Raw genomic sequence first — 22,838 nt, forward strand, 5'->3', positions numbered from 1 at the left:
AGGGGTGAAAATGCCTGCACGGCAATCTGGAAGCACCAGGCTCAAACGACCCCCGATGCGTCCCGGCAGCGAGAGAGGTCTGAATGTCCCAGATAAAAGCTTTCACTTTGGTCAGTTTCAGAATATTAATATTTCAGAGGAGCGCCTCACCTGACATAAATACTATGCGTTCCTTAATAGCTCCCTCCCAGTCGGCTGTTCGAAAGTTTATCACTGTGAAAGCTTACATGAAGGTTCTGGAAAGGTAACATAAATGGGATTAAGGAGAGGTTAAAATCATCTACTGGGCCTGTTGGAGGGGATATTAAATATTGATTTATCCCAGTGTAACGACCTGAGCCGGAGAGTGGGGCTAAGTGCTGCTTACAGATGGATCAATTCATCTTTTAATACAAAGTGTGGCTGCTGAGCACAATGGGAAATCGTGCATTCCAGCCGCTGCCGCCGTCGTTCTTTGTGGGCCTCTCTGTCTCTCCTCTTTCTCTCTCTCTCTCTCTCTCTCTCTCTCTCTCTCTCTCTCTCTCTCTCTCTCTCATTCCCTCCCTCTCTCCCACTTGGGTGGAAAAGAGTTTTGCATTAAGCGGGCCTGTCCTTAAGGTGAATGTGTAAAATATTAATGCGTTACAACTATCACAGCATGTTTCCTTGTTGTTTTAGTTTGTCCTTTTTTTCCCTTTTCCCCCACAGTAAAAGAAAAGCTTTTACAACCCATCACAATTCCCACTTTAAAATATTTATTTTAAAGGTATTATTGTCTGTACAGAAAAATGGCTGTATTCCATTATTTATTTGCTAAGCAGATGTTCTTGCAGGGGGACGACTTGCTGTGCTAACAGCTACAGTACGAGATCTTATAACACTTTCATACTGCCGTATTGTTAGTGGAGCAGATGAATGTACTGATCAACAGTCCTGCATAAAGGGCTAACATACAGGATGAGTACCCCCTTGTCTCTGGGAGGTCTAAGTCCTTCTCTGTCTGGAGATGCCCCTTTGTAACAGAGTACTTTGTGCCTGGTGAACACTATGATCCCAGAATAAAGCCAGCCATATGGATCAGTCTTAGTGGCGAGGTAAGGACATTAAACACATTTTCAGACGATGGTAGGATCTGATATTGCCATCGATACTAATGGTAGACAGGAGTGATTGGCCAGAGCTAGGCTGTCAACTGCGCCTCCACTGCCTCCCGAAATCAGGATCAAAAGGTAAGAGGCTAGAGTATGACCCTATTGACCCGCCCCACCCCTCCCTTCCACTCCCCTCCCCTCCCCGTCCTTCCCCTCCCTGCAATGGACGAAAGTAATATTCGCCTATCTGGCGCTCTGCAGCCGAGGCCCTGAGCATATTCAAACAGGCCCTCGATGGCAGCCCAGGCGGTGGCGATTCACAGCCCCACAGCTCTGAGGCAATATGCGCCTCTCGCTCTGCGTTCACAAGGGCCCCATTCAGGCCAGCGCTCACAATGAGCCGGAGGATAATCTTGTCTGGTCCGCAGCCCTGGAAGCAATTTTCTGCTCCTTTTCGACTGCTGTCTTGGAAATTGCCAACCTCGGCTTTTTGGCCGTAGCGTAAGTCCTGGCATACATTGGGACCGGCCATCCAAATTTGATTATATCCCGTTCACAGACGACGGCTGCGGCCAGCAAGTGGCATTGTTGAGTATTGCTTGCATTAATGCTTTCTCCAGTTGTTCTTGCCAAATACATATAAATAGCTTTGGTCTCTGGGAGTTTTGGTCTCTGTGTGGGTGTGTGCATGTCTATGAGTGTGTGTGCATGTGTGTGTGCCTGTGCAAGAGTGTGTGTGTGTGTGTATTTGGTTAATTCAGTGCCATCTATTTCTCTGTTTTGCCTTAAGATATTGTGCTTGTATCCCTAGTCTGTCACTGGCCATGCTAACTCATGACTTTTCAGCGATTGCAGGCATGAAATGGCAAATTGCCAAAGCACTGCAGCCAGTGAAAAGTTTCCCTGACCCCTGGGCCAGAGCCCCAGTCATGCGCAGTTGGACATGCAGTTGAGGAGTGCGTAACAAAGAGCAGGGGAAGAAAGCAGTCACAATGGTTCATTGATATGCAGCAGAATCAGGACACAAAACTCCCCGAAATGGCAAATGAAGCCTTCTGTTTCAGTCAGGTCAGCTGGGACTGATGGGCAGGGCAGATTGTTGATTGTTGTTACTGTAAATGGAACGCTTCATTCAGAAGGGGGAGATGGGAGTCGAGCTTAACTGTTCCTGGAGGGACTTGGTGAAAAGTTCAACCTCATTTAGAGTTGGAAGCTCCTGAAAAGCGGGAAGTTAATTATCCCAACACAGGATAAAAGCCAATATAACCCACGCGAGAAAAAAAAAAAAGGAAATGAAGCCACACACCCAGCAAGGCTCTGAAAGGGACGGTTTAGAAATGAGAGAGGAAAGGTCCCCTTTAGTGAGGCTAATTTGGTATGGTTTCTCCCAAATTAATAATATGGGATGTAACTGAATACATTGCATGCTTTATCCCCGTTAATGTATGATCATAGCATATTCTATGTCATTAAAAGCAAAAAAAAAAAATAGCTACCAAGTTGGCAGCATGCCCAGAACTGGTATTCCCCATGTTTGCAGTTGGTCTGGTTGCCTAATTGAACTAAGATGCTGAAAATTCTCTTTAGTCCAAACAAATAAAACCAGTAGCCCACGGTAGCTAGGTGTAAGAGTTGGATAAGATCCAGGTGTCTTGGTACAGTCTTATGCCAACCCCCGCAGGTTAGAGTTAATTTCAGATCAGTGTGTCTGTTGCCTTTGCTGTTGACGTTACACGAGGAGCCTGTTTTTGAATAAGGCTCCCTAGACCGCATGAAAGGAACCCACAGCTTACCGCACAACTGGATGTGTTTAAGGCTAAATGCTCCATAACTCCAACTACTGGGAAGCTGCAAAATTATAAATAACGTTGCGATTGGTTGCAGCCGGGATTAAAAGCAGATGGGGGGCGAAAATGGATGTAACACTTTGCGTTGAGGTGCGGCGGTTGTCTATATTTGGCGCGGCACAAACCCCAGAAGCCAGCGGGCAGGACCTCAGTGTCCCGCAACCTCCACCCCTTGGGTCGCACGTGACCTCATCATAACGTCTGACAGCTGGGGTGGGGGCTCTCAACCCGGGGGTGTCTGTTTTCTGTTCTGGTCTACCAGTGTAACACAGTAGCACCAAACCATCTCCCTGCACCTACTGCAAGACCTCCCATGCACACAGCAAACAGGCCGAGTGCGAGGCAGTCAAGTTCATCAGAACATTAAGCTGTTTGCCCATTAGCTACTGTTTAGTAGTCCTTACAGTTCGCTGATGAAGAAGTCCTTCTCTGACCTTGGCCTGCCCAGAGTCACTGTACCCATTCCTTACTGCTCTCACCTGCCTTGCACGGCTTATCATTTTTCCCCCAAAGCTTTCGTTCCTTTTGCTGAAGCAGTAATTCAGAGCGTGTGGTAAAGCACTGGAAGGAACATCGTATGAATTTTCTGATAAGAAGGTGAGAGTGCGGTAGAGGCTCTTAAGCATGATCAACAGCGGCCCAACGACTCAAATTTTTTTTTTTTTGAGAAGCTTTTTTATGAAAGAAAAGGGGAACGCGCCAGTAACCGCCGGCAGCACAATGCACAGGGCCCTTCCTACCCCCACTGCCCAAAATATGTCCTGTGGGCCGAGCAGCAGTCCCCAGGCACATGTTCTGTGGCTCGTGTGATTAAAGCCTTCGTTAAATCACTGACATCGGCTCTCCCTGGCTCCGGATGAAAAGTTAATAAATTCCAAAAGCGCTGCCATTGGCCTCCATGGCATTACTTCACCCAGCAACCATTCTCTACCGAACAAAATGCGTTTGTAACCAAATCCGAGGCAGGGAAAAAAAAAAAAAAAAAACGAGGAGAGTGGCTCAGATTATTGTGGCCACCTTTTTCCACTTGAGCACACAGTGTGTTGCTATAATTTTAGATGCGGGATTGCAGGCTGCATGTTGAACCCATTTGAGGGGCGGAGGGGTGCCCGGTGTAGCGTTACATCTTACGTATTGTCTTTCTGTTGCTCCCTGCTTCCTTCCCTCTCCGTCGGTTTCCCTCAACCTCTCATCCCCTGTCTCGGCCACTCCTCTCTACCCTTGTGGTTTCTCCTCTCTCTCTCCCTCTCCCTCTCCCTCGCTCTCTCTATTCCTCTCTTCCTGGAGCGGATGGCAAAGAGCCTCTACGCCTTGTAATGCACATTATAAATATCATTTATGGCTCGCTATTTACCAAAAAACTGGCGGCAAGCATCTCTCCCCGGGCCGAGCGGCCATCGTCCCTCTGCGCCGCGTGTCCTTTATGGCTCCTCAGTGGCAGAGTGATCAGTAAAAATTTAATGACACCATAAAATAATAAAAATGCCATTAATTTATCACAGCACTTGATGCCGAGGTTATAAAGTAACATTTGTTCACGGAATATTTTCAAGCTCTCACCAAAAAAAAAAAAACTCTGGATGTTATGCATATAAATGACTTCCATAATGTTAAGTGTAATTCCAATGCTCAGATATAAATTATACAAGTTATAACCAATAAGTATATAAAACATAGTATATAAAATTTAATGGAAATTCATTGTGCAGTGCTGAGAAGATGATTAGCATCTTCAGCATATCCCTCTGTGTACATTTATCATCACAATGCAAACAACAACTTTGAACTTTGATGAAGGACTAGAATGTATGTGTGTGTGTGTGTGTGTGTGTGTGTGTGTGTGTGTGTGTGTGTGTGTGTGTGTGTGTGTGTTTTGTTTATTTGTTTTATTCTTTGCAAGCAAAGTTGCACCTATTTAGATCAGTTTTGTTACCAACCTACTGTCAAATGCTCGAAAACATTAAATGAATGTGATTTATGTACGTATTTGAATTAGAATTGCCAGAAATGTAAATTTGCATGGTTCATTAATGACCAGATTGTTCCTTTTTAAGATGAACAATTCAAAAAAAAAAAGTTTTGTTCGGTTATTGCATGGGACACTTCATTTCTTTAACTCACTTTGCAGGATTTTTGGTCTCAGCTGGGAACTGCAAGGATGTTCTCTGACCTATTTGTTACTTCTAGTGGCGACGGGAGAAGTTTAACACAGGAGTGGTTAGTAATTAAACACATTAACCGGTGGCACTTGTTCCAGTTCCCCTCAGCCAAACACAGTTCTTAATTATCATGAGCTTATAAAAGGCGCTGATTGATCGTGGCGGGTCAACGTGGTGTGTGGGGGGGGTTGAGCTAGCTAATTTATTACGAAGTTATCCTCCGTGAAGAGACATCCCTCTGGAGCGTCGGGAGAATCGCCAGGGGGGTGGGGGTGGGGGGGCGATCCAGACGCCCATCCGGATAATCACACATCCGTCTACGTGTCACCAGGCCGTGCGGCTCTCTCGTTAACCGCAATAATCTGGCCCCCGTGATGAATACGGCGGCGCGGAACATTTCACGCCGGGGGGGGGGCTTACTCCGAAAACACAAGCCACTCCATCTTATGCTCGCGTGGCGGCTCTGACCCAGCGGGGCCGCCGCGTATATCATAATTAGAAAACACTTAAATAAGCAAAGCGCATTCAGATAGGCAACCCTTAATGACATGCCATAAGCAGGTACTGGTTAATTGTACATCAGAATCACTCAGATGGCCATAAATAATTATTGTTCCTCCAGGCGTGATGGTAAATTGCGGTACTTTTCTCTGTGTGTCTTTGGCTGTCTCTTCTTTTGAGTAATGGCTCTGCATTAAGGAAATAAGAGGGGGAGAGTACGAGCTCTGAGAAAGATTTGAAGACAGAATTCAATGGTGTCTTGATTTTGACTTTTTCCTTTGTTTTAAGGGCCTTTATAGTTGTCTATATTTGTATATATTTGTTTGGGGGGAATAAGAGAATAACTTGACTGATGACCCTTAAGAAGAAAATAGTTTTTAAAAAACCCAGAACTCATTGTTTGATGTTTATTTTATCTCTCTGTGTAAAAACATTTGAGGTCTGAGTTATTCAGGTTATTTTTCAGTGTAAGTAACAAATCAAAATCTGGTGACTGGTGACTGATGAAACCATTGGGCCGTTGACTTCATTTACAGCTGACCAATGAGGTCCTCAGCATCTGTAAACATCTTTACCGTGGGGCTACAGCAGAGGAGAGGTGTAATATCCAGCACTAAACCTCCCCAGTCGAAACCCATGTTAACACCAGCGAAACAAACAAGAGCACTGAAAGATTAATGTGCGCGTCGGTGTCGGTGTCTGCGTTTGTGGCAGGGGAGCTGTTAGCATTGTGTGAGGAACCACACCTGAGCATTGGCGTGGGCATTCTCTGAAAAACTGAGGGGAGGGGGGGATGAGGAGGAGGGGAAAAAAAAAAGCCAGCGCACCTTTGGCAGAGATTGAATTCTTACCCTGGGAGTAAAACAAACGCTGTCCCTGAATCGCGGCAGCATGCCAGCTTTTAGTGTCTCCGGGCCCAGTGCGAGGGGAAGAGATTATTTGTATCATGCGGAGTCAAAGTGTCCGTCCCCACTTCAGTCTTTAAAGGAGAAGACAGCTCTCCTCTAATGCCCTGTGCATTCACTACAGAACTAGGTCATTTAACAATGGAGCAAGCCTCTCTCAGCACTCTGGCTCTGCATAATACATTAAGTGTAATGTGCAGCAACTATTCAGAGCCCCCCGAAAGCTGTTATTTTATTCTGTAAATGCACACGGACATGACATTTAATATTGTCGGGGAGCGGTGAATGACAGGGTTTCATTGTGCGACAAGTACAACACGATGCCAAGTTTAATGCGAGCATAAAGCGACGTGACAAAAGGGAAAACACGGTGTGTTCTTTAAAGCATGAGCACTGAATAAATGATAACTGCCAAGCTTTGAGCGCGCTGAGATTACAGGCACAGGAGGTCCCCAGCATATGTTTAGGATCCTCTCGGATGCCTTTTCCCCATCCCTTATCCACTTGGCTGTTTGCTTAGCGACCCATGTATTTCCCCTGAATATCTTTACTTCAAATGTTCAAAGGCCGGTTAGTCATTCCTGTGAATTGTGGAACTTATTTGAAATTGTTGGGAAAAATAAAAATGAACAGTGACCGAATTTTAAAGACCTAATGCTCTGGGTAAAGTGTATCTCCTTTCTGTCCTTCAGGAAAGGGTGCATTTCGAGAGCCTGGGCCACCACCTGGGGAAGCTGGCCGAGGACGGGAAGATGGGTCACAGGGTCATCGACCTCACCAGGCCTGAGGATATGGATGGTAAGACTACCTGCTTATAGTTTCTATTTTCACCCTTTTCCTCATCTTCTTCGTCCTCTTCTTCCTTCAACTCCTCCTTTCATTTTTTTCTCCATCGTCCAGTCTGACACCACTTTCTGCTTTTTTTTCCTTTAACAACAATCAAATACTATGGACCGAATATGCCACAAACAGCCCTAAGGCTACTTCCAGATCATTGTAAAGATCTATTCTGATTCATTGTAAAAATGTAATTTAATTTCAAAAGAAACTATCTTTGCACCGGTCACACAGATTCATGCATGTTTACACGTGCACTTTGATTATCATGTGTAAAAATTCCCTGGAAAAGCGGTAGCGTGAGCTTGTGTAAGTCAAGTTCAGGAGGAATGGAGATTCCTTCTTATACAGTGTCAGAGTGTGGGAGCGTGAGGTGAGAGGTCTGGCGCAAGACCCGGTGCCCTATGCCGTGTGTGTTTTTGCCGCACAAAGGCGGCCAGGCTCACCCTGGGTTTCACAGGTAGGTGTGTAAGGGGAGAGGGCCTCTCGGACAAAAATGGCCCTTTTCCAAGTCTGGCCCAGATAGGGATTCAGCCTGGTCCAGGTCCCTGGCGCGGAGGTGTAAATTCTGGTAGCACTCGCGTGACAAAGCGTCATCTCCCTTTGTGGCCCTGCACAAACAACAGGGAAGAACGCCGCCGAGCGCCAATGTTTGTCCGACATAAATATTTGTCGCAGTTTCCATGGCACTTCGGGCCTGAAGCAGAGAGGAACGGTTCGCGCCGCCTTTAAATAGTCACAGCCGTGTGGAGATGGAGCCATTCAGGTTTTCTCGAGAGAACGTGAGCCCTCAGCGTTGATGGATCGCTGTTTGTTTTTAGAACAATTCATGCCAAAAAAAAGAAAAAAAATACAGTGCAAATAGGATCACAATAAGAAGTTTCTGTTTATCCAGCTGGAATAGTAACACATCTGACTGCCACAAACCCGCTTGTTTGCAGGTAATCCAAATTTAAATAGATTCATCTTAGCTGGTTTGATCCACAAACAGAAATGTAGTCTCTTGATACTAATAGCTAGGCTGGGCTGGATGTGCATTCATTTGTGCTCCACAGAAGTATTGGTTCCACACAGTGAACCCCCCACCCCCCACCACCACCACCACCACCACCACTCAGGGGGAGCTCTCCTTGTGGGTCTTGTGAAGTCAAGACCAGCAGATCGCTGCGGCAATTTCCCAGCAGGCCATGTGCTAGGAACAGGCGCGGAGATGGCGGCGCAAATGGCTCTTGGGCAAGGAAGCACAGACAGGCGCCACGGCAACGCGCAGAGCTCACCAGTACTGTCACCATTTAATCTCTCCACAAATACATCTGTTCCTATCACCAGCGCAGCCAGCAAAACAAAGATGAATTATGTGAACGTCTTATGGTGGTGTGGCCACATTAGAAATTTTCCTTCAGCGACCAAAACGTGTTTACACATCTGAAAACACAAGCGGTAGTGTTCATTCTGAACTTAGCTGGGAAGCCCTTCAGATGAACCATTCAGAGGGAAATTCACTTTTCTTCCTTGAAGAGCAGAACATCGTAAAATGCTGTGGATGAGAAATCAGAAGAAATGATCCAGATGAAATTAGCTAAACAGGAGCAGACAATACCCATAATAAAATGAAAATGGGAGTGCTTCCTCTGTATTTTTAGCACTGTCGTGTATACGCAGGTTGTGAGTTAATTGCTGGTTTTGAAGATTTTTTGTCCATGTTTAAAGCTCAGATGCCTACAAAGCGCCTCAGTAAGCAAACAGCTAACAATTAAAAACGAGGTGCCTGGCGCTCAGAGCAGAGACATTTTACTGCTTTTCAGTGAGAGGAAAGTTACTGAAGAGCGTATCTCTGCTACATGGAATCTAGTCGGTGAGATCTGGCGGGCAGAAAAGAAACGCAGCATTGTGTGTGGACCAGGAGTAAAGCAATACCCGGTCGTCACTGTAGCTCCTCTGAAAGCTTTAGGTTGCTTAAACTAATATTTGTAGTGCATGCAGCAACCAAATTAACAGCTGCCAAAGTTCTAACGAGGGACCTTGGAAAAGAGAAGCAGGAATTGGAGCTAGATAGAATTTCCCTCATTTCGCAAAGCCGCGGGCCGCATGCATCAGCTCACCGCAAAGTCATTAGCTCTTTTTAAGCTCAGACGAAAAACATTAACAAATACCACAAAAGGCTTTAGCATGGGCCCTTTGTTCATTCACATATGGCAGTTTATAAGTTGTGCTCCACTCATGCGCTCGTTTTAAAAACTGCCCCCGTCAGACGTGGCCCTGCCAGAACAAAAGGGGCGTTGAGAGACGGCGGGCAGGAAACAGGGCTAATCCAAGCGCAGTTTGGGACAATATCAGCCAAATTAAAAGGGGAGGGGATCGATAAGCTATTAATGGCCAATTGACTCCATATGGGCAGACCCATAAAGAGGGACTTTCTGGGTATTTTTTTATTATATTTCTGCGGTAGCTCAGTGTTGTCATTGAGTTGTTATGAGATGATTATGATGAGAAGTTCAGTTTTTCTCTCAGCACAAGCCATGGGAATTTTCTGTTCTGTTTAGCTTGAGGCTGCTCCCTGGAAGAGACACTTTGAAGAATATTACATAAAAGCAAATAACGTTATATTAAGAAGGATAAGATATTGCATCTTTTATGACAGCCATTTAGGAATATTAAAAATGTTTCTGTATTTATTCCAGTGACTTTGCGAAATGAGTGGTCAAACATTCTTGCAACAGGGGTCTGATCACATTACTGTTCACATTTTAAACCAATAGAATTTAAAGGAGAAAAAAATATTTTCTCCCTTGAAAAAGGATAAAATGTTTATTTTCAGTTGTTTGCAAATTGTTAGAAGAATGAATATTATAGTAATTTTCTTCAGCATTGTAGTTTTGCACATCTGGTGCTGTCATTATATCTCTATAGTTCCTGTATTTCTGGAACTCATCCATGGCATTCTATAGAGCAGGGAGTTTGTTTTGTTTTTTAGATCCCACAGAACACAAAGCAGAATGTCAGCCTAGGTCATCCTCTATTGAGACAAGCTGAATTACCGGAGGTACAACAAAGAATTTAACATGTCTAACTTGAAGGCATGCAAGGTGAGACGTATAAGACAAAAATAATCGCTCCAGGGCACAAGTGGTAACATGTTGTGTTTTTCACCTTGCTTAAGCACGGTACAGTTCGGCATATCCAGCTTGGAGAAGAACACAGATTCAAAAGTTTAAGTCAGCCTGAAAGCGCTTGCAATTTGTAAGGGTTTAATTACCAAAAGTATGAGTGGTGACTTGAATGAGGGCCCTGGGCTTGTGTCGTAACTGCTAATGTGCGTTCATCTCAGAGCTTATCCCCCTCCAGCAGAGAAGCCCCATTGTCAGCCCTTAATATCTTATAGAGAGGCATTTTTATCTCCTTTCACGAACGGGACTGGCAGGTTCGCGTGATTGTTGCCTGTTCAGCGGAGTGGATGTTCAGGACGCTTGTGCGCGCCCTCAGAAACAAAGCAGAAATGCAAGGAGCAGCAGAAGGGCTTGGCTTTCTTCGCTGCGGCCTGCGTCCTTACGAGTCCAGGCCTGCAGCTGGCAGGTGTGATGGGCAGGGCTTCACCTCTCTCTCTCTCTGTTTCTCTCTCTCTCACTCTCTCTCTCTCTCTCTCTCTCTATCTCTTTCTCTGGTGAGACAGATTAAAAAGGGATTCACGCATCTCTCTGTCACATTTTACACCAGGCCTCATAAATCACAATAACATCTATTAAGATCAGCCCCTCTCCAGTGTTTGCCCCCTTGTAGGCCACCCCTGCCAGAGCTAAACATCTGTATTTACTTACACAATTGCACACCTAAGTAGGCACCTCCTAAAAAAAGAAATCAATGAATGCTAATTTGTAGATGTCAGAGCTGTCACTGGCTTCTCCCCCACCCCCCTTCCTTTCTTCATTGTGGGGAAACAGAGATCACTGTAAATTGAATGTTTGGGGTGTGTGTGTGGGGGGGGGGGGGGTGACGTGCAGTGAGCTGGCAGGGCCCGCCGCTCGCAGGCTGGATTCGATTAAGGCAGATCGCGATGGCGGAGCTCGCTGCGCCGAGGGGGGGAGTAGGGACCACCCGCCGCTCCAAAAGAGACCCGAGGCCCGCGGAGCGACGGCGCTGCCGGGCACATGTGCGCTGCCTGTCTCCCGTCCCCGGGGGAAACGCAAGATCCTCACCAGCCTCACACATACCGAGGACGGGACTCGGGCGTGCGGTCCGCTGCGTTCGGATGATTGATTGTGCTCAGGGCCTGGATCCATTTAGTCCCACAACAAAGAAGCCAACTGAGCAGTTGGGGAGAGAGTACCACAGTGAGGAGGGGTTCCTGTTGGAGAGTGATGATGTTTGGCTGCAATTTACAGCAGTACATACTATGTTCAGTTGTGAAGATAAAAACATCACGTCTTTAGATTTTTTCTTAAACTGCCTGTCCAGACTAGAATTTTAAAAAAAAAGATGAATTAATACAAAATTAAAAATGTTCAGTTTAGTACTTGCCCCTAATTCAGAATTCAGGCCTAATTAACCCTTTCTGGTGAACTGATTGAAGCGGCGTGTTTTTCCCCCACCCCTGGCGACTCTGTTAGCGTTGTGTTGCACCTCTGCCCCTGTGCATGCATGCCAGTATATAAATTGCTGAATCAGTGTCAGCAGTAAAGTAATGGCAGAGAGGGGGCATCATAAATTAGAGCGAGCGATCCGCGGGAGCAGACAGTGGCTGTCGTGTCTGAACGAGCGTTTCGCCAGCGGCGTAATGGATGCCTTCATCAGGGCCCGGCAGTCAGCAGATTGCCCCCGCGCTGATGGATACTGTCAGCCCTGCTCCACACTACATTTCACTGCACAATAAACACGGCTGTCAAAACCACACAAAGTGAAATCAATTTATCCTATACGGTTAGTGCGTGCTAAATGAAATTAATGTACTGTGGGGACGGTTGGCGGTGAGGTAGTGTATTATCCCCGCATCCTTGACGACTTGAGGCGGCGGGCGTTGCTGCAAGCGCGGGGCCGGTCTCCGGTTCAGTCCGCGCTTTTGTAGTCGTCACGGAAACGGGAATGCACACCCTTTGATATTCGTGTTGATGTGTTCGAGGGCTGGCTCCTCGCTCCTGACGAGCTCTGATCTGCCGGCGGCTGGGTCCTCAAAGGACCCTGTCCGGCCATCCCCGTGAAAGGTATTGCGGGTCCATGTGCGCTGAGGGCAGGTAGAATAGGGAGGCGCAGCGTTGGCCCACAGATGTCTGGTGTGACTGCAGGCTTTGCGAGTCAGCCAGTGGGTGTAAAACGACGAGAGGCTGCACCGCCTGGAGGCGCGCAAAGCCCCAGGACCCTGTCTGATGTACCGTGACGGTGTGAATAAGCATATTGTGCTGGCTTGCCAGATAAAGAGAAGCCTTTATGGCTCATAAATGTGTTGGTATGACTGTTAAACATGAACCGGTGAGAATGGATTTACGGCCCCTCGCCGCTGACGCCGGTCCAGCAGGGGCCAGGACACTGGAGCCTCCTGCTGGACAGCCAGGACCCCCCCTGACGTCAGCCTGCTGGATCACTGCTGTCAGCACAAGGCCCCCGCCTGTGCACGGCCGTCCACTGCTGTTGCAGCAGGGTCGGGTGCGGTGACCTTCTACGCTTGGCAAGATATGTGGCTGAAATCTCAGAGGGAAAGAAGTGCTTGAGAGGTCTGGCTGTCTCGGGCCTGCTTTGATTTCATTCCACGATTGATCTAGCGATCGCTTGGAATATATATATATATATATATATATATATATATATATATATATATATATAATATATATTCATCATGAGATGGTTCATTGCTCAGTTAGATTTTGATTCTGTTTACACCTTGAAGTAATAAGAATTCAACGTTGGTAGTGGGGCAAGATTAATTTGAAGTGATGAACATAACGTCACTTCAAGACAATTCTGTATTTACATTTCATTCAGCTTTCTCTTCTCTTCCTCTTCTTCTCTTTCCTTCTCTTTTTTTTGTGGATCATTAAAGATGTATGGCGGCATATGGAAAGCTTTTTTGTTTTATTTTTCAAGGCTTGTTTATCGACGTTTTTGTTTGTTTAAATATTCATGCTGTTTTTATTTCATTCTTTCTCATCTCTCACACAGTAACGGAGGCGATGTGCGTGCACACCGAAAATATTTTTCTTTCCACTTTAAAGTTAAATGCAATAATGTATCGTTGCAGTTCTGAATGGCCTTATTTAAACAGAGCACTGTGTGGCATTCCTCTCTATCAACAGTCTCTCCTCACATATCATGTCCATAATGGGGTTCTGTAGGATTTTGGCAAAGTCCTCTTCCCCCCTCCACCTGATGTAAATGGCTGTAGACCATATTTGTTATTTAGGTTGGCATTTTTACGTGTCTTTCTGAGACTTTGCAGACATCATCTCGAAACGTATGGGGTCGGACGCAGGAGCCCAAATGCTTGCAAAGACCCAGGAAAAATATTTAACAGTCATTAAAGTAGAGGTCCTCTTCTTTTGGCTCCGGTGGATTCAGAGGGTGGCACGCCGAGACTCTCACAATGAAACCTTGTTCTACATTTAGAAACATGGAGTCCGGCTCACTCTGTTCCTTTAGAGAGGAAGTATGAAAAATATTTTTCCTTCCTTCTTTAACACTATGGCTACCAGTCACCAGACTCCCAGTGATGTGAGTATGGCAGATCTAAAGCTAGGCCATCGCTGTGATGCAGTAGCAGCAACTGATTAATGGTTTGTGTTGTTCTCTCTTCTTCTTGCTCTGGTGTTTCCAGGGAGCAAAGAGGTCAATGGCTCCTCAGATAAACCACAGCAATATTATTGTTGGCCAACAGGAGGCGCCAGCACCGCAGAGGCGCGAGTCTACAGGGAAAGCAGGGGACGGAACAGCAATGAGCCCCACATCAAACGGCCCATGAATGCCTTCATGGTGTGGGCCAAAGACGAGCGCAGGAAAATTCTCCAGGCCTTCCCAGACATGCACAACTCCAACATCAGCAAAATCCTTGGTAAGAAGGCTTCATACGTGTAGTATTATTGCACTGACCAGCTCTCTACTGATGTTCTCAGTCAGTGTCACAATCAGAGAGGAAGTAGACAGTAATTAATTGGAAGGTACTTTGGAGTTGGGATGGTGAATGATCTAGGTAACAAGAATGGAAGAGTGCATTTGGTTGTATCATTATACTCAGAGTGATGGGTGTGATTAGAGACGATAAATATGGAAATGGAGGATAATACAGTATAGCATTGTCATTAATAGTATAGCATCAGTATAGCACAGGCATAGTAGCTGATGTATGTTAAGCTTGTTATTGTATTGTATGTGTGGTTATATGTGCTAGGTATGTTGTGATAGGGTGGTAATCCAGATAGAATGATGACACCACAGTTGCGACAAGAAAAGTTTAGCATTTGACTGGGTGGTATGGTTGAGACAAGTTGGGAGTTTGTATAGAGTTGTAGTAGAAGTGGTGGTCAGATGATCCAAAGAGCTTGTTTGAATATTATCATAATATAATAATAATCAAATTAAGTAAATTGTGCTGTAGTGTTATTATGGACACAGAGGCAACTGTACAGTAATGCTAGTGATAAAATGATCATGTCAAAAAAAAAAAAAAAAAAATTCAGCTACTATGAACACACAAGATGTTATTATAAATACATTTCTGTTTTTTTTTATTTATGAAATTCTGATGGGTGCCTGAGTGTCTCCCCTCCTGCCATGAATACCCTTTCAGCTGTGCATAAACAGTTTACTATTTGGCTTTTGGCAATAGTGATAAATGTGCAGCGTTTAAAAGCACTATGTTAATAACAACACGAAACAGAACGCCATTCATAAAACACTGCAACGCTATTGAAGTAAATGGAAGGTCTGCCTGGCCACGGCTATTGAAGAGCCGTACTGTTCCAGCCTGAAGCCTGAACTGTGTGTGAAGTATAATACAAATATGTGTGTGTGTGTGTGTGTGAGAAATGTAATTCAATGAAATGTTGGAAATAGATTTTAGAGGAGAAACGAGCTACATTGCCTTCACTTCACGTTTCATTTGAAACCTGCCTCTAACAAAGAAAACCTACCTTGACTGTGCAGCAGTGTTAATATTAATTATATAGTTTGGAAAAAAAAATATACATATACCAGAATGTATGAATTCATTTTAAAGCCCTTTGCCAATTCAAATGTGTGCTAAATCCATTTACTTTTAGTCTGCTTCATATTAATGGACACATATTGCAGCTGCCAAAGCACGTCAGCATTGCTTGAAATATTCTAATGCAGGGCTAGCCAGTGGAGGACTTTGTCACTGTGCAAAACCCTGTGTGGTACCTCAATCAGACCTCCAACCTGTTCAGAGGGATTTACAGCCTGTCGGCCAGGCATTATATGTTATGAAAAATGACACGGCTAAATGGGTCTCTTCCCTTTACTCTCAAAGCCAATAGATCACCCGCACTAAAAGTCCCATCATGCACCGAGCATCATGCATCAAAGCCCTGATGCACCGCGGGCGTGCAAAATATTTACTGGCCTGTTGTTTCCGCTAATGCGGGCCCTCAAATGGCCGAGCTGAAAGGTCTGTAACTCTGTGCCGTTTCGCTGTGTCAGTGAAACAGTGCAGCTGGAGAGCGGAAGTGATGGTGCAGAAACGTAACCTGATGGTTTCCTAATAAGAGGGAAAAAAAAACACACGAGATAAATGATGAGTAAACACCAGGAGAGAGCTGGACTCTAGTGCGCATCCTGTGGGTTCTTGGGTGGAATTGGCTGTGATGGAACCTTGCAGATGTGCGCACTTCTGGTACCAATCACGCTGTGTTAATCGCCCTCTGTCTGACTTGCTCGGTGCACTCCTGTGTCTCCCGATCAGCTGCAACCACTGAGGAAAAAAAAATTGCGGCACTAGATGTATTCATTAAATTTCCAAAAAAAAAAAACTGTGCATAATGAATTATTTTAATGACCTTTGCATTGCTGTGACTGTAGTCTGTGCTATTAACACTGCAGATCTAATGCTGATGTTGATAATTCAACTCAGTCTTCTCTTTTGGTTACACATAATGAATGTCATTGTTGTCTCGCTAAATAGGCAAAACATATAGAGCAAACCAAAACTCATGGCTCTGTTTGGCATTCATGTAACGCATTCAAAACAAGCTGCACTCAAAGAGCCCAGGCAGAGCGGTGGCTGCTAGTTTGATTTAGTTTTTTTGCTTGAATTAAAACGCCTCTCTTTCTTCTCCCACCTGTGCCGGCGATCCACGGCAGGCTCACGCTGGAAGGCCATGACCAACCAGGAGAAGCAGCCGTACTACGAGGAGCAGGCCCGCCTGAGCAAGATCCACCTGGAGAAGTACCCCAACTACAAGTACAAGCCCCGGCCCAAGCGCACCTGCATCATCGACGGCAAGAAGCTGCGCATTGGCGAGTACAAGCAAATGATGCGCTCACGGAGGCAGGAGATGCGCCAGTTCTTCACCGTGGGGTAGAGCATCAGAGCATTTGCATTACATTACATTACATTACATTACATTACATTACATTACATTTATTTAACAGACACTATAATTCAGAGCAACTTCCAGCTCAATAGAACATAAGAGTATCCATTCAAAATTAAGTTTATCAATTTTATAGTCAGGCGTCATGTACAGTCAAAACCTGTGTGGGAGTACCAGCCATGTAGTAGTCGTTCAGTAAAACCGCTGTAAGGGTAGCACCTGTGTAGATGTCACCTTGTAAGAATGGCACCTGTGTTGTACTGTAGTTGTAATGTTGTGGTTCCTCTGTTTAGTGTGAGGATAAGCAGAAATATGAGGCCAGAATTTAAATCTTTTTTTAAAAATATCATGTACCTTTTTACCATTTTTATGAAATGTTCCAGGTTGTAATTTTTTGCTCAGTTAAAGACAGTGTTTTCCTTATGCTTGCTGAGTAGGAGGGAAGCTTCACACAACAGGCAGGTTACAGTATTTCACCATCGCTGTGAGTGTGTGCCAGCATCTTACACAGAGACCCTGACCCTGTAATGGACCTGATTACATTAATACTGGAGCTCATTAAGTCTTGTTTCTCCTGATAAATGACTTTCCCGCACAGTTCTAACGAACGGCCCTGTTAAACGATATCAGTTCATCCTTTTTTTTTTCCATAAACATTTGTTACTCTCTCATTACATGCGTAGAGACGATGCTGAAAAACAGTTGCAATGGTTTAATAAAAAACATTTGTGGCACGTTAAAACTAATTCCCTACCCGAATGAGTTTGCAAGTGCACGGCTTTAAACTCGGGTGACTTTTAATGCTTGTAATTTATCAAATTAAGACAATAGCTGCCTGCGAGCGGAGAAATTGGACGCAGACATTATTATAGGATATAAAACGTGAGTATTAATTTAAGGAAGGGCTGCAGGGCAGACGTCTCGAGTTTTACTCCGTAATTTATTGCGTGTGGTCAGCGCGGAGAAGCCTGCTCCAGGTGCTCGCATTACACCAGTGAGAAACGCGATCTCTGGAGTTTCAATCACGCTGCAAAATAACAGGACCGCGCAAGGGCTACCAATTGGCTCCATGTCACAAAAAACGCTTTATGCAATTTAATTCAAAACTGTGCTGCCAGAACCTCTCCCAAATCATTTCCACAGAGGTACTGTTAGCTGTGAATATATAACGTACATATAGAAAACTTCAGTTAATCTTCTCAATTACAGTACTTAAAATGAGGCGCCTGGGGGCTGAGTTGAGTGATGCATGCTTTCAGCATTCCTCCCCCTCTTTAAAACTCTTAGGCTATAATTGTTTTGGTTGATACGGTTCTCGCGTGTCTCTGATGGAACCTTTGTATCAAGGTGTGCTTGAAGTGAGCGTGGAGTGGTAGTTAAGCTGAGACTGTTGAGACTAATTGAAGGTGGAACAGACTTGTTAGTCTGTTTGGAACCTCGTTCCATGATGGTTACATGCCTGTAGAGATTTACCTTTGCCTCCAGGCTCTGTTCTTAACCTTTCTCCGCCTGTGTGCCTTTGCTTGTTCCTCAGGCAACAGCCGCAGATCCCCATCAGCACCAGCGCAGGCGTGGTCTACCCCGGGGCCATCACCATGGCAACCACCACGCCCTCCCCGCAGATGACGTCGGACTGCTCGAGCAACTCGGCGAGCCCCGAGCCGGCCATCCCCGTCATCCAGAGCACCTATGGCATGAAGATGGAGACGGGCGTCATGGTGGGAGGCGACGCCGTCAACGGCGAGGATGAGATGGACATGTACGAGGACTTCGAGGACGAGCCCAAATCGGACTACAGCAGCGACAACGAGGCGCGGGAGCCGGTCAGCGCCAACTGAGCCCGGCCCTCCGCCTCCGGCCAAACCCCCCCAACATCCCCCGGCGAGAAACCGACAGATTCGAACCAGAGAGAATCAGGACAAGCGAAAGGAAGAAAGGAACGAAGACATAGAAGGAAACAGAAATGAGTGAAAGAGAGAGAAACTCCTCCCTTCTGAACATGTATTCTTACAGAGCCTGCATGCATGTGTGGCTCCTGCAGATTCAGCTGTTGGTCTTAAATGTTTCTTAAAGTGTGAAGCAGTTTGATTGTTTTCATTTTTTTTTTTTCATTTCATCGTTTCTTTTTTTGTGTTTTCTTTATGGACAATTTGCTCAGTTAGGTTGTTTTGCCTTTACAACTTTGGATGTCAGGACTTGAAATTTAACCTTTAATATGAATCCATAGCTCTCACAGTCTTACTTTTTTTCCTATGAATATCTACATATATATTTTCTTTTGAATGCTTTTAATAGCTTACTTTACTGTTTTGATTTGGGTTGTATATTCTCACTCAGGTATGCTGTGCCAGCCAACAGCTTGTGAATGTGTTTTTAACCTGACTATTTAAAAAACAGAAAGAAAAACATACTCAATTAAATTTCGTATTAAGATGAAAAGTCCACAAGTGTGCTAGCAAGCACCAAGGGAAAGCATCAGATTCCCAAATTATTATTATTATTGTTATTATTATTATTATTATTATTATTATTATTATTATTATTATTAAGTTGTTTTCATATTTTACCGTTTTTAACTCCAGATGTGCCAAACTTTCCATAATTTTCCTTCACATATATCTTAAATTTTTAAGTCTTAAAGCAGGCACTGCAATAGTCTTAGACAATCCTTTGGTATCTTAATGAAACAGCATTAAAAAGCCAGACATTTCTTCTTCCCCTTTTTTTCCACGACCCCAGTAAAGCACTCAGGAATCTGGAGACAGGATGTAGTCAGTTTTGAATGTGGTTGCCACAGTATGTGCACAGCCCCTGCCTGCTGATGTGCCCCGAGTGCGGCGATGCTGTGGGAAGACCAATACAGTGATCAGCAGCTCCCCACACACACACACACGCACGCACGCACACACACACACACACACACACACACACACACACACACACACACACACACACACACACACACACACACACACACAGCAGCTGCATCTGCATCTGCGGGCCTGCTGCTGTCCTGGTGCATCCATCCCAGTCAGTCTTACCCACTGAGTTCTTAATCGCAGCGATCGTAATCAGTCCAGAATGCCAAAGGGGCCAAAGGCATCCAATCTGCAGGATTGGAAAGGCAGCAAAAGGCAGCTTTGGTAGCGTTGCAATCACCGATTTGCTGCGGCCACAATATTTGCTGTTTGCGTTCTTTTATACACTTCAAGCACCCTGGTGGGACATGACATTAAAATTCCATGTTCTTATAGACTTTTTCCCCCTTATATTTAAGTCTATGTGGACATTGTAAATCTTAATGGACTCCAAAGTCTTAAAGCTAAGCTCTCTGAGTGGGTTCTCGTGACGCTGAGACTTAAGAGAAATTCCACTTTGTCGGGATAGAACAGGCAGCTACGTTTCTGGCTGAATTAGGTGAACACTGCATATTGTTGCGGACACAGGAAACAATCAGGACAGCTTCGTTCAGCTCATTACTTTAGTTCAGAACAGAATCAGAAAAAAAGGAATAAAGTTAAAGATAAATTAAGATCAACCTTTTAAAAAATTTTATTAGAATTTGTTTTAGAAATAAGTCAAATATGTCATAATTCAATATTAAGAGAAGAATGATGATTGAATAAAAGTTCTAAATAATGTTAGAACTGAAACGTTGAAGAGCAGTGTCCCTTGGTACATCTGCAAATTCGCTGAAATTTCCAGAAGAATCTAGTCTGTTGCTTGGACAGGTCCCACAGCTCACACTGCCACCCCAGACTGTAGGGGGTGCTGTCTGGCCTTGAGCCACACAGAGATCGGAGAGGCGGTGGGGTAACTGCCCTCTGTTTCGTTGTGCTTCATGTCGAAGCACTTTTGTGCGTCTGCAGCCTGGCCGGGCCGTAAGATGCTGGTGAGCAGATGGAACAAGTGCATCAAGCCGTGGGGGGTTATTAAAATGACGGACGAGTCAAACCCAACATTATTAATGTATGAGACCTGTTATTATCCGCACGCCCTTCAACAGTTCCGTTTCATTAGTGACAGAGCGATTAGAAGGTGCAAGTTTACACACGGCCTGGGAACCTGCTATAGCTGGTATTGATGGTATTGAAAGTACTTTCAGCCAGTTTACTTATTTACCTGCTACCGCTAACTGCTACATCCCTCACCTGGTACTGATGGTCACTGTATTGTTTCCAGCAGTTAAAAAAGGCACTGACAGATTTTTTTTTCCTCCACATACGTAAGGGTTTGGCTTTTTATATGTCAATCAAATTTATGACAATGCCCCCATTTTGCAACCAGGGATAATCAGTAAATTCTTACAAATGAAAGCATTCTCAATTAGATTCCATACTTATTCTTTTCATTTGCTTAGTGTTATCAAGCTGTTTGTTTTTATTTGTGATATAAGGCTAAGTTGTATTTGCTTTTTAAATGATCTGAATTTCCTCCCCCCCCCCTCCCCCCCGCAGGGCAACATTTCTTGGTGTGGTACAGTAGGCGGTTTCCTCTGTTTGCTGGTTGATTTGTACATGATTTGTATGTTTTTCATGACCACGCCAAAATGATAATACTCTACAGGCTGGTAAACAGGGCTGTTTTTGGGACTGAAACTTGACTGCGCTTGTATTTACAAAATAAGACAAAAAAAAAAAGAAAAAAAGTTAAGAATTCACACAGAGAAGTCGTTTCGTAAGTGTTATAAGCACTGGATATAAATGGTATTTTTTAATCAATTCTGACTAATGTGAAGCTGTTGTATGGAAAAAAAAAAACTACATGAACAAAAGTCACCAGTTTGGACTCATGTGGGCATGTCCCGCAGTTGCCAGATTTGAGTCATTTTTCTTTCTAGTTATTTTATTTATGCAAAAATCCATGTTATGAATGGACACTTTGTTTTAGCTCCAGTGCTGCCTGTGGGGCACCGTTCAGTGAACTTGGCTGAAGGCTACCAGTTACTGGTCGACTGAGATATGCCAGACTCCAGAAGCGCATTGTATTGGTCACATGTTTGTGTTGTATATTGTATTTGAAGCTATATAGTGCATATAGACATTTTATTGTATTTATTAGCCAGCATTGGCTCTAAAAGTGTCAGAACAGCATTATAAAAGGACAATCAGAGAAAAAAAGAGAATAAAAACAGTGAGATCTGAACCCCAATTGGAGCTCAAAACAAAGTTTCTTGTTTTCTTTTTCTTTAAAAATTCACCATCTCATCATAGAATTTTTTAAAATTGTAAATATAACATAGGAAAATAGAATTCTATTTTTGTTCATGAATACTTAGTGAAGTATAAGTTATGTATTTGACTGTTTTTTTCCTTTTTTTTTTACATCAGTGTATGTTGGTCCGTGTTTAAAAATGAAAACAAAAAAACAAAAAACAAAACAAAACAAAACAAAAAAAAAAAAACTGACAAGTCACTGTACCTCATGTAGATGCTGAACTTAGAACCATGAAGAAAGAGAGCAGTATTGGACCTGTAGCTGAGATGGCTAGGCACCTCACTTGTTTGTGTTTCAATGACGTACCTTGTAGCTGTTCAGGGAAACACTCGACCCACAGCTTCTGTGGCGATGCTCTGCTGGCCGAAGATAATATTAGATTCCATTGAGCGCGCTCATGACACCATACTCTCAAGTGATGCCATTCGGTGCTGTGACTTGATTCAGTGCAATCCCACAGAGGCAAGGTAAAGACTATTGTACATCTTGCGTGAGGACAACTTAAGAAATTCCTGGCATTGGCTGGTGTACACAATAAGCACTTAATTTGTCAATTTTAATGTATATATTTATATACATACAGAGTTTGTGTTTACAATGAACACATGTTGCAGAATTACTTGATCCCATTTGCTAAAGTGGTCAGTTGTATTTCAAGCAGCAGTGAAAACACCCTCAGTAGCCGTACAATCGTGCCAAAATCGGAAGGGAGGAAAATTCAGTGGAAAAACAGAAATACATTTGAACTATAGATGTGCGTGCATTGTTT

At 44.3% G+C, this 22,838-nt stretch overlaps 1 protein-coding gene across 9 annotated transcripts in view; it reads left to right on the plus strand.

Annotated features, from left to right (window-relative positions):
* LOC118787886 (transcription factor SOX-6-like) overlaps positions 1–18,816 on the plus strand; it is a 170,839-nt gene extending 152,023 nt beyond the window's left edge. For 8 of the 9 annotated variants that reach the window (XM_036543630.1, XM_036543628.1, XM_036543634.1 and 5 more), the window contains 4 exons: positions 7,175–7,280; positions 14,179–14,352; positions 16,620–16,836; positions 18,387–18,816. In XM_036543630.1, coding sequence (XP_036399523.1) covers positions 7,175–7,280; positions 14,179–14,352; positions 16,620–16,836; positions 18,387–18,690 — 801 coding nt within the window. In that variant the 3' untranslated portion in view covers positions 18,691–18,816. The remainder of the gene's footprint in view (positions 1–7,174; positions 7,281–14,178; positions 14,353–16,619; positions 16,837–18,386) is intronic. The other variant, XM_036543635.1, reaches the window with a different exon arrangement.
* Positions 18,817–22,838: the final 4,022 nt, after the last annotated feature.

The sequence above is a fragment of the Megalops cyprinoides genome, chromosome 13 (genome assembly GCF_013368585.1).
Source record: "Megalops cyprinoides isolate fMegCyp1 chromosome 13, fMegCyp1.pri, whole genome shotgun sequence".
NCBI lineage: Eukaryota > Metazoa > Chordata > Actinopteri > Elopiformes > Megalopidae > Megalops > Megalops cyprinoides.